We start from the raw sequence: 12,311 nt of genomic DNA, 5'->3' as shown, positions 1-12,311 counted from the left end.
TTGCTAAATAGCTGAAGAGAAAATGCTGCCTGAGGGCCAATAAGTCTCCAAAACAACTTTAAGGATTTCGAATGCAGCTTCTTCTAAGAGTGCCAATAATAAAGCAGGTCGATGTTTTGTCTGTGTAATGTTTTAGAAAAAAATACCCAAACATGTCCAAGTTTATGAACAAGATTAGCTTTAATGATCAAACTGCATTTAATGAGGTTCAAATATGTGCATCTTTGTAAAAGCAAAGTCTACAAAGTACGGACTTAAAGTCTGTGAAATGTTAAACGTACTTAACCTTTTTTAAATGTTGGCATTTTGTTTCTCAGAGAAACAAACAGCATGATTTAAATACTGGATGGTGCTGCTGAAGTGCTTTTATAGGATGAGCGATGACTTCAAAAGTTTAAGCTTTATCTAAAGAAGCAAATTATACTTAGCTGCCATGCTCAACATTTTTTTGTGTGTGTGAAATGCAACCTCAGCGGTCTTTCCGCAGCAGATTGTGTGTTTGTGTGGAGTTAGCTTCTCACCAGCATCCTTGTTCCACACAGAAAGCACCCTGAATATGAAGGCACTGAATGTGGCAGCAAAGTATCCCCGCCAGTAATTCCTCACAGCAAAGTAGGTAGACGTGACCTCAATACTGAACAGCACCCCTGGTGAGGGAGGAGGGAAGGAGGGATTACAGAGAGGAAGAAAATGAGGATGGATGGAGAGGTAATTGGGAGAGGGGAAAGAGAAGGTGAGAAAAGACACAGATTAGTTTAAAGTAGCAGAATGAGTCCAGAAACTAGTAATTACACTCAATAAGAGTACAGTGGCGAGTTAACAAACACACATATAAAAGTAATTACACTGAGTAGCACACAAACATAAAAGAAAAGCAAAATGAGACAAGAAACACAGTGAATTAACCAAAAACAACTGAACATTGTACAGGGACGAAAATATATTTAAAGACCAGAGTACGCCAGGTTTTGAATATTTTATGCCTTAGAACGTGTCCAGAAGTTTCATACATTTTGGATAAACAGACTTTTATCTGCCATCCACCATCAGGGAGGCATGTAATCAGTCCCAAATTCATCCTGCAGCCTGACGCTGAGCTTAAATATGCAGCTGCAGTCACATCCAACAACCTTCAAGACGTTTGAGGCAGAGCTCTGCACAAGACTTTTGCAAACTACTGAATAATAGGAGACGTTTATTTATACTTGAGCAAACTATTAAAAACTGAGGATTTCTGCTAAAGGTTTTGTGTTTTACTAATTAAGTGAGTAAATCTTTTGTAATTGTGGATTTCAAGAAAGCTTAAGAGTCCAAATTACCCAAGTTAGTTGCAGTAAATTTTCACAATAAAATAATTGGAAAGCAAATTGCATTTAACACTCGTGATTATAGATAAAACATGACTGATCTGATCTAACTATTGGAATTTTGCCAATAGTGCAGTGATGTGAGGAAATTAGCGCACCTGATTAAATATTTAATTCTTTATTTTAAAATGTTCAAATATTATAACATTTCAGGGGCTATTGAGATCATTACCAGATTCAAAAGCTGCTGGAATTATGTTTCCGAAAGCCTGATGCGGCTCTGTAGAGCTCAAAGTTTGATTTTTTTCTCACTTCAACAACAAAACTAAATGCCTGAGGTTTAAATTGGACGAATATTTTTCAAAATGACAATGACATGCACCAAGCAGGATGCATCTGTGTGATTTTGTTTATTTTCATTTAAATAGATGTAGGTGTCTTATTTTAAATCAGATTTCCTTACATTTATATGTGTATTTATATTTTTATATAAAGTAAATTTTCTCCCGTGTTGGATTTATTGCCAAGACGCAATGTTTCAGCAACACACCGACCAAACAGATATTCTTACTGTTTTTGATAACTATATAAGAAGATATATTTTAAAGCAAAAACATACCGTATTTTCCGGACTAAAGAGCGTACCATACTATAAGCCGCAGCTACAAAAAAAAAAAAAAAAAGGAAAAGTACATATAAGCCGCGCCCGGCCGCTGGTATCTCCGCACTCTCGGTTTTCCATGAGGATCCAGCAGAGGGCAGCAGAGGGCTGCGTCCTAATAAATATGCTGGATTTACTAAGGACGCAGTTCTCCGTCTCCAAAGCCGAACCATTGTTTCGTTCACGCCGAGCAGCGGCTCTATTTCCCTCCTGTACTGCCAGATCGATAATCCTGAACTTAAAAGCTGCATCATATGAGTTTGAAGAAATTTCTCCGTCATGCCTGCTGCTAGCATGTGCTTGTTCTAAATGAAAATTAGCACTTTCTTCTTTGATTTCCAATTTTGACTCCCAATGATTCACTTCCTGCTAAAGCGCCCCCTGGTGGTTGAAGAAAAATCAACAGAAAAGCCGCACCGGGATACAAGCCGCATGGTTCAAAGTGTAGGACAAAAGTAGGGGCTATTTAATGAACTTCCAAACAATTATATTAACTTCCTTTAAACTACATAAATATTTTTTTTATATTTTACCATATGAGCTTTCTGTTCCGAATCTAAAGGAGTTTTTTTTATTGTTTTTATGGCTTTTTTATGGTTTTTATGGCAGCACAAAAAAACAAGATTGGCGAGACGGTTCAGAACGAGAGACAGAGTGAAGTTTGTACAGTACCTCCTAGTGGAGTGCCGAAACAGCATCCCACCCCCACGGCACAGCCGACAGTCAGTATATCTGTGTAACCATATGGGTTCTACTGACACAGAAAACAGAGGGAGAGGAGGGAGGTAAAGAGGTGAGACAGGGATGAAAGCCCAGAGATGATACGGGGAGAAAATTAGGATGACAGTTGGAAGTAAGACAGGACAGTAAGTTGGAGGGAAAAAGGAATAAAAGATCAAGGTGGAGAGAACAGGATGGAGAACCACAGGGGTGGGGTGGGAGGAGAACAATGACAGTGAGGGAGCAAAATGGAAGAAAGTGAATAAATAATGCTCACTATAGTGTGATAAAAACTGACAGGGAGAGGAAACAAAGCACCAAAAGAAGATATAAAGAAAAGGATGCGCAGTGTTTAGAAAAACTGCGTCAAATGACAACATCGCCTTCAGATTTGGGTCCATGCAACAAACAGCAGACTTGAAACACTTCAAATCATCGTGATCAACATTGGATTGAACAAAAACTCATATTTTCATTGTTTAGACATGAAAAACAGTCATGAGAAAAACCACACACACTGTTGCTGCTTCCTTAAGAGAGGAAGTATCAGACAGGTGGAGCTAAACGATCACCAGCAGCTGCTTCTCATCAGAGCAGAAGTTTTGGCAGTTTGCTAGTCTGTAGGGTTCAGCTGGGTGTTTACACAATACCAGGCCAGGAAGATATCAACAATGACTTAATGAAGCAAGTGTTACTGCCTGAGTAACCGAGAGCATCTGTTTCCAGACGACTTGAAATTTATCATTCAAGAGTCAGAAAGGCTCAGAAACTGAAAGCTACATGCCTCATTTAACATCTTAAATACAAAACGCTTCCTGGTAAGGATTAAAAAAAAATACTGACAGGTAAGAATCATTTAGGAAAGTAAAGTTTTTTTTCTCTAACATGAAAAAATTATTGCTGGTACAAGCTGAGATTTTTCCATTAAAGTTTTGTTGGCCATACAAATATATTTCCCTTATTAATTACTTATTATTACAGTTATTAGTAATAAACTCATAAAATTCGGAGGTAACCAGTGTATATGATAATCAATACACCTGGCTATTGATTGTAGTTTGGGTTTAAGTTGGCAGCTGTTTGTATACATGAGTTTACAAATTATGAACGGGGTGAGATGCATTTAGAGTAATTTATTTAGAGAAAACCAGAGTCATATACTTCCAAAAGTGTTACAGTGAAATGTTCAGAGCTATTACTGATTAAAGAGGTTAAAGTTTTTATTTGTTCTGTGCCATGTTTACAGAGGAAGACAGAGGTCAAATATCTTATCTGAGCTTCAGATGTTTCTTCAGGAGAGCAAAGCTGTCCGCAGACTCGTATCTGATTGGCTGGTCAGACTTGCCTCCAATAGGAGCAGCAAAACAGGTGGCCACTCCCACCGCACACGCACACACCAGCAGGTCCTTGTTATGGATGTCACTCTGGGGTTAGGCGTAACACAAACAAGCAGGGGCGAGCCAGAACCAGGAGAGTGGGGAGAGAGGGAGACGGGGACACGGGAGATCACTGTTAATACACATGCCAGACATTATGGTCACACTATTAATACAGACACAAACACAGGCGAAGTGTGAGAGAGACAATCAAAACAAAGGCAAACTGGAAGGGGAAAGCAGGAGCTGGGCGGGACAAAACACACACACAAACACGGAAAATCAATTACAGGTTTCCCATTTTAAGCTAGCTGGTCAGTCTGAAGGAAACTCAAAGCAGCAACAAAGAGCAGCAACAATCTCTTAATCTCTTGAAATAAACCTTGGTTGAAAGATGCAATTATTCCTGTTCCATTATTTCTAGAAAACTTTATGAGTTCAATTCAAAACTTTACACACATCGAATTAATATTTGGTAGCATTGCCTTTAAACTCTAAACTGTATGACCTGGGTCAAACATTTTGGGTTTCCTTCCGCAATAGCTTCTCACAAGAACTTGCTAGTAATTTTCCCCCATTCTTCTTGACAGAACTGGTGGAACCGAGTCAGATTTATGGTCAAGTTTATGCAGGAATAAGTTCACAACTTTGGTCACTTGAAAACATTGTCTTTGTTGACTTTTACTAAGTAGTTAGTGGGATGCTTAGGCTAATATGTTGGAATATTGCTGTAATATATATATATTTTTTTTACATATGTCCTTTCCTTGTGATGACATCTATTTTGTGAAGTGCACCAGCTCTTCCCGCAGCAAAAACTCAAACAACATGATGCTCCTACCCATGTAATTCACATTTGGATGTTCTTGTTTTCCCCGAATTTAAAGATGATCATTAGGACTAATCTTTCAGGTTAATGTCATCAGGCCACAGGAGAAAGTTAGTGTCTTTGTGCCAGTTGCTTCATCCTTACTGAACCCTTATGTGTAACTGTATACTTGTTGTGTTCACAAACAGTTTTTTTTTTTTTTTTACAGATTCAAGAACAGACTCTTCAGTGGGAACCCTGTAACTTTAATGATGATAAAAACACAAACAATACAGAAAACTACAGTGCCTAGCAAAAGCATTGAAAACCCTTGACTCTGCACATTTTGTCACATTAAATTTAAGATTAAGATTTAACTTTATGGTATCTTATTAGCATTTTTGGTGGTAAATCAACACAAAGCAGCACATAAATGTGAAGCGGAAAGAATATGAAGTGTGCACAATCGTGTTTAGGAATGGTTGGCTCAAGCTTTCCACTCGTAGCTTCTTGCTTTTGGGTCAAAAATTTGAACATAAGCAAGCAAACATATATGCCACAATTTTCAAATTAAAAAAACACGTTTCTCGTATTCCTTCTGCTTCAGACTTTGGTCCGTCACATGAAATCCACATAAACCAAAAATCAGTCTGTGGCAGTAACCTGACAAAATGGAAAAAAGTTCAAGAAGTATGAATGCTTTTGCAAAGCACCGTACAAACCCGGCGTTCCTCATCTAATTTGGTATTTTGACTGTTTCTCAATAAACTCGCTGATCAAAGTGCAGTTTCTTGGCCAGGGCTTCAGCTTACCTCATACACGCCAGAGAAGATGGACATGAATCGACTCAGCACCGCTGCACAGATGCTGGCGATGTGGACAAACGGACCCTGGAGGTGAAGACAGCAAGCAGATCAGAGTTACTGGACGGACTTTCACACAGACCAGTTTCAGTGAAACAAGAGGATCCAGACTGGGACGGGTATCAGAGCAGATAAATCAGTGAGTAATTGCTGGATGTGACAGCTGTCCCGCTACTGTAATGGAGAAAATGAATGTACTCCGTTGAATAATTTGCCTCGGTTGATTTATTACTCACAGGCTGGAGAAAAAGAGCAGAAAGAGCGGTAGAGAAAGACACGACTACAGGATGATCTATAATAGATGTGTGGTGACAGAGCAATCTTGAAGGTAAAGAGGTTAAGAAGTGGGTCTGTTAACCTCTTTGCCCACTGGCATCCCGCTGCCGAGAGCAGCAGTCAGGCCGATGACTTTAGCTACGAAGGCTTTGAGGGTCAGGTACTCTTTCAGGACGACGCCTCTCAGGATGGTTTTGAGCTCTGGGATGCCAGAACCTGTCAACGAAACACAGAAAATGCCAAACGGTGAACAGAGTACTGCAGCTACGTCTGTAAAAGCAAAGTTACGTTTTTGCTAACTTCAAACGGCGAGACAAACGGAGACAGAGAAGAGGTAGAGAGAGACGGCGAGAGCTAACCGATGGCCTGAGGGGAAACCAGATGACAGAAGAGCGAGGCAAAAACGACGAGGATTATGGGATACGTAATCCAGGCGAGGTACTGCAGCGGCACATTGCCCTTAAGTTCTCCATGTATCCATTTGTAGGCTTTAACACAAAAGAAAAGCAACAACGACATGTGAGAATAAACACGGTAAATATGTGCTGCGGCATGATGAAACCATTATGAAAATACAGATTGAATAACAATAATAATCATGAGAGTAAATGTGACCAGGGATACCTTGTAGACTCTTGGCACTGGCGTAGTCCATGCTCCAGCTGACCAGAGCCATAGTCAAGCCCAGAAGGATCAAAAATATCCAGTCCTCCCCCATCTTCGTCACAATATACCGCCTCACTCGAGCCAAGCAGTCTGGGTCAGAGACATGAAATTATTGAGTCACATTCAAATCTACCGTAAGCATAAACTGATTAAATTACAATTTTGGTAACTGGATCTAAAACGGGACACCAGGATTATTTTAACATCGAACCTGAAATGATTTGAGTTGTTTGCAAGCTTAGGAAATCTTAAAGAAAGCATAAAATGCAAACTAAAGAACGAGAAAGCGTAAATATTAAGGTGTCAAATTTCATTTTGTTGAACCTAAAACAAAACTTTCTGCTCAGCTTTAGTTAAAAAAAAAACTGAGAAACTCCAAATGAAAATCTAACTTGTTCTCCCTGTTTTTAGCTCCATCCATCTTCTCACCATCTCTGACCAGCTTCTCTGTCTTTTCTGAAGAAGAGTATCAACACAGCATGATGCTGCCACCACCATGTTTCACCCTGGAGACGGTGTGTTCATGGGGATGTGTGGTCATAATTTTCCAGGCCATCCTTCCTTCCTGAAACCATCAACATCTACAACTCTTTGAAGAACCTTGGGTAATACGAGTAACGATTATATTTAATTGACTGTGCAGTACTATTTATTTTATTTGAACTGAAATGAATTCAAAAGCACATTTTAATTCACTGATTCAAACTGTACATCGAGTGATGTACAGCCGTGCATTTTGTTTTCCATCCTCCTGACGGCGTCGGCTCCTCGCGGTCATCCTGATCTCAGTGGCTTAAAATTCTACCTTAAGTCCTGCTGGTATTAAAGTTCTGTATCACATTTTATGAGCTTATCGTGTGGCATGTAAAATCATAATGTGCAAAGCATTCAGAAACCGATGCTGTACAATAATCTCTCTGTCACGGCAGAGCTGTGCGATTAAAGAACTTTGCTTTCACCAAAAACAGACGGCAAAACTGCAAAGCGAAAGCGACGACAACGAGGCTGCAGGTTCGGGAAAAGCCGCCGGCGTTGCTCACCCTGGCATTTGGAGTAGGGCTGAGGCTTCTTGGTGGAGGAGTTGTGGCTTTGATGTGACTCCAAGATGGCAGGGTTCTGATGGAGGTGATGCCGCCGGCCGAGGCCTCTGCGGCCCGTGGCTGAGGTGTTTTCCCCGGCTTGTCTTCTCCATTGTCTCTCTGTCAGCAGGCGGGCGGCCTCCCGTCGGGCGAAGTTTCCAAGCTGCTCCCTGTACTCCCCGTACAGCTGCAACGCAGGGGCAAGACCGAGGGTCACTGAGAAACAAAAAGCACTGCCAAGAAAACCTTCTGTTTGCAGGGGGAAACGGTTTTGGAGAGGAATAAAAGGAGATCTGCTAGTGTGAATCCTGGGATTACAAGAAAGAGATGTGGATTTTGTGCCTTGTGTGTAAAGGGATACACATCAGCCTGAATACCTTGACAGACAAAAATAGACAAATATGGCATGGAGAGTGGAAAAACCCCTCCCTGAGTGGAGGAAGAGGCTGAACAAGAGCCCGAGGAGGAGATCCTGGAGGAGAAAACACATGCCACATCTCCTTCTTCCGACTGCGCTCCTGCTTTAACGCCTACGGCCTGGCACACACGCCGGGGCCAGAAAACACGACACCTCGCGATCGGTTTGCAGAGCACTCGTTAAAATCGTAGGAGCCGTAAAAACACTGCAGAGGCTCCGAGCTGCAACCAAACCCCTGCAGATCACATGCATCCCACCACTCAAGCTAAAAAATCATAAGGAGGGCTGGCTGCCACGCATTTCTGTCTCATGTTCACACAGGAAAGGAGAGCTGACACATCCAAGCACGAGGCCCTGCAGGATGCACTCTAAGCTTCCAAGCACATAATTTCCCGATGAAGTCGCAATATGAAGGTAGACGGACAATCTGGGAGCTCATCTGCTGAGAGAAGTTTCAGCCTGACGGGGACAAGTTGTTTAGTTTTTTCTTTAGGAAAGACTTTCTTCTGATTTTCGTCCTTTAACAAACAGCCCCACTGTGATAACTGACTCACTGCAACCACATGACAAAGTGACTAATATAGAAGTTTATAATTAATACATGAATGCACCACATAGCAGGTGGCCATGCAGTTACTGCCGCAGGCTTTTGAAGCCTCTAAATCGTCTAGCGAGTTATTTTAAATCTCGTTAAACACCACAAATCACAAACTGTAATTCGGAACATCAGCTGACAGGATAGTAGACTCGTCCTCGTAAAAGATTACTTACACAAGACCCGAAACTAGAAATCTCAGTTTTATTTTGGATGTTTTCAATCGTTTTGAAGTCCGGATGCCGTCGGAGTGAAAGCGGTAAACATTTCACAAGGATGCATTTAAAATGAGCTCAGGAGTTTGTTCAGAGGACAGAAAATGAAACATTGAACGTCGTTCATTATTTTGGATCTGGGCTCTATTTTATTTCTGGTTTTTTTTTTTTTTTTGGTCTTGTTTTAAATCAGACTAAATGTCTTCATTTTAGATTAGTTAGGATTAACAAAAGTTGTTTCTGTTTGCAAGATGCCAGAAATATCAGGAGACATTCTGGAGCAAATATCAAAACAATCTTTAAACAATCTGGGAAACCCAGATGATGAGCTCTGTAATTTCTGATTAATTAATGATTAATTCTCTTCATTTGGGTAAACTGAAGGCCCTATGCGGATGTATTGTAAGTCTATGTTGTTCCCTGGTATAAAATCTACAGAAATCAGACAAGATATCAGCAGTGAATGTCCTGGGGTACAATTTCCAGATGCATTCAGCAGTTTAAATGCAGTATAAACACCATGGGAATGTTCAGCTGTCTCACAGAAATGAAAGTGTTTTAGTAGAAAATGTGAGTATCAGTCCCAGAACAAAATCAAAAGACCTTGTGAAGATGCTAAGCGGAAGCCGGTCAGACTAAGTGAGTGATTCTCCACAGTGAAATATGTGTCACACCAACATGAACTTAGAGGAAATAGCAACAAGGAAAAGACAAGCTAGTTTCTGAATTCACTCTGTTGCTGGACGTGTCCTGCCCCAAAGTGTCCGTCTGTAATGTCCAAAATGGAAAAACATGAATGCCAGATTTTACGCAGAGCAAAGAAAATCAAATCTAAGATCAAAAATTTTATAATAGTTGAACAACAATCTTTTCTCTAGAAGGAGTTAGTATTGAGAAATAATAAAGTACATTTAACACCTAATTTAACGATGGAGAATTTTTTATTTTGACATAAAAGTCATTAGATAAATGTAAAAATGACTGTTTTTACGTTTTTACATTTATGCAAGCAAATTAGAAACATCTCTGAGCAGTGAAGCTTTTCGGAGATAAAAAATAGTTGAATGAAAACTGAAACGTATTGAGCTATTTCTACACCTTACTGAAATAAAAAAAAAAAAAAAAGAGTCAGAAAAAGACCATTTAGCCCCTTTCAGGGTGAATAAAAGTAATCAAATAAAGTCAGCCTCCGTCTGCATGGAGCCTTTGGTCATGGCGGGTTTTACCTGTTCTTCATCAGTTGTCTTCAGCATGATGTGGCAGCAGCTCTGGTGCTGTCCTGTCTCTCATCACACTCTGCAGACGAGCTCACCACCACCAACACTGATATGCTACACATTAACATGGGAACGCTAATCCATCAACATCATCAAACAGCTGCTGGCACCAGGCGCCACCGAAACCAGGGACAACAGGAACCTGCAGGACGAAGAACTACCGGCTGAACATTTTACCTGAAACAATGGAAAGCAGGCTGCAGAATGCTCTTGCATTATGTTGGGTTTTCGTTGGGGAAGTAGTTTATGGTGGAGCTTCACGGCCAAGCTGGTTTTGAATCTACTCGACAGATTTGGGCCCTTTTTAAAGAAGTTTGTTCTCTTAAAATCCGATAAAGGCTCATTGAGCTCTTCACCAATTCACACTTCCTCCTGTACCGTGAAGGTACAGGGTTGGCATTTCATACATAAACGACTGCAAATCAGTTTGTTTTTCATGGTAGTTGAGCCTTTTGATGAATTATGGAGAGCTCTCATATAATTCAGTTTAGTTGTGCTCTTTTTTTTTCCTCAAATCTTTATGCAACACCATGCTTGTTCCTGTTTACTGATCTCTTTCTGATCCCTTGTACATGTTTCAAGTTTTCAGCCCTTCTTTAGAGGACAGCATAATCATGTGTTGGAGTGGCGTAGTCAAAGCTCAGAACTAAATACAATTGAGAATCTGCGACCAAACGTCAAAACTTGCGTTCACATTGACGTGCTCTCCGTTCAACCTGACTCGGCTCGGAGAAAACTTTCAGCTTTTCATCGAGCAAAACTGACCTGCTGGCAAAACCCTGCTATTTTCCTTCCTTTTCACACTAAAAGCCCCGTCTGTGTTCAGCTATCTCATAAAATCCTGTTCAAATACACTGAAGTTTGTGCTTGTTACAAGGCAAAGCGTAAAAAAAAAAAAAGAGTTCACTGAATGTGAATACTTTTACCAGGCAGTGTAAGACGTTGAACAAATGAGCCGGTGACAGCGTGAGAAGGCCGCCGCAGTCAGGATTTATTCCCGTCTGGTCACTTTGCTTTTCTCTCAGCCTTGTGTGTTCGTTGTGTCAGCGTTTGACCTTGTAGGCTCATTGCACAGTGAAAAACACAGGACCGAGTTGATATCAGTGATTCAGTAACCATTTTGTCTAAATGTTCTCCCACGTCACAGCGATGCTGCAACAGATTCCTTTGGCTCTCGCAGCCCCAAAATAAAGTCTCTCTTCTCAGTCATCTTCCTTCACGTATTTGTTTCACTACAAGATTCCCTCATATCTCCTTGTGGCTTTAATAATTTCTCCCTTGAATTTCTCTGAGGAAACATGAAGGCAGCCAGTCGTATCTGCTCACCTCAGACATTTGGACCTCTCATTAGAAGCATAAGGTGAAAAAAAGAAAAAAACTTTTACAGGAAATGAACTGCTTTGGTTGTGTTTTTGGCAAGTCTAATTAGTGATAGAAAATGAAATATCATGCACTATTCCCCTTAGGCTTACTTATAAATAAAGACAAAGTTTGAAACAATCTCGGAGTGTTTGTTTTGCTGCCAAGCAATCAGATTTTTCCTAACATCTTTATAGGTTTTTCTCACTGATTTTCCAGTCAATTTTTGCATCTGATCATGACAGAATATGGTGCAGTGTGAACTTAAAACATGAGAAAAGTCACCAGCAGGGTGAAAACACAAACCAAGCAATGAAGAAGAAGAAGAAGAAGAAGAAGAAGAAGAAGAAGACGAAGAAGAAGAAATTTTGCAAAGATGTTGCACAGATAAATCAGCCTTCAGTTCGACAACCAATTTTTCAATCAAATATGTCCTTATCTCACTTACTTGTATATCTGAGAGAATACAACAAAACAAAACAGGAGTTTTCTTATTTTAAAGGAAAAATTAGGAAATTGATGGACATAAAAATAAGGTGGTTATGCCCCTCTTGGCAGCAACACATAGAGAGAACAAGAAGTCTGATAACGTCCAGATCAGATCAATTCGATGGTAATCGATGGTCCTCAGTTCCCATCACTGTCTTCTGCAGGACAGTACATTGACACACCTTCAACCACAGTACTAGAA

General features: G+C 40.4%; 1 protein-coding gene across 3 annotated transcripts in view; it reads right to left on the bottom strand.

The window, feature by feature from the left end:
- The window catches only part of clcn1b (chloride channel, voltage-sensitive 1b), a 39,212-nt gene that overhangs the window by 9,346 nt on the left and 17,555 nt on the right, over positions 1-12,311 (bottom strand). For 2 of the 3 annotated variants that reach the window (XM_015040779.1, XM_015040778.1), the window contains exons 2-8: positions 7,718-7,943; positions 6,636-6,767; positions 6,371-6,499; positions 6,094-6,227; positions 5,685-5,762; positions 2,641-2,719; positions 522-647 (exon numbers count right to left, since the gene is read on the bottom strand). In XM_015040779.1, the coding sequence (XP_014896265.1) occupies positions 522-647; positions 2,641-2,719; positions 5,685-5,762; positions 6,094-6,227; positions 6,371-6,499; positions 6,636-6,767; positions 7,718-7,943 (904 nt within the window). Of the gene's footprint in view, positions 1-521; positions 648-2,640; positions 2,720-5,684; positions 5,763-6,093; positions 6,228-6,370; positions 6,500-6,635; positions 6,768-7,717; positions 7,944-10,210; positions 10,910-12,311 lie in introns of those variants that run through there. The other variant, XM_015040780.1, reaches the window with a different exon arrangement.

The sequence above is a fragment of the Poecilia latipinna genome, unplaced genomic scaffold (genome assembly GCF_001443285.1).
Source record: "Poecilia latipinna isolate Pla-1442-1.1 unplaced genomic scaffold, P_latipinna-1.0 Scaffold526, whole genome shotgun sequence".
Classification (NCBI taxonomy): Eukaryota; Metazoa; Chordata; class Actinopteri; order Cyprinodontiformes; family Poeciliidae; genus Poecilia; species Poecilia latipinna.
The sequence above is the reverse complement of the archived record's forward strand: the minus strand, read 5'-3'. Positions and strand labels throughout refer to the sequence as shown.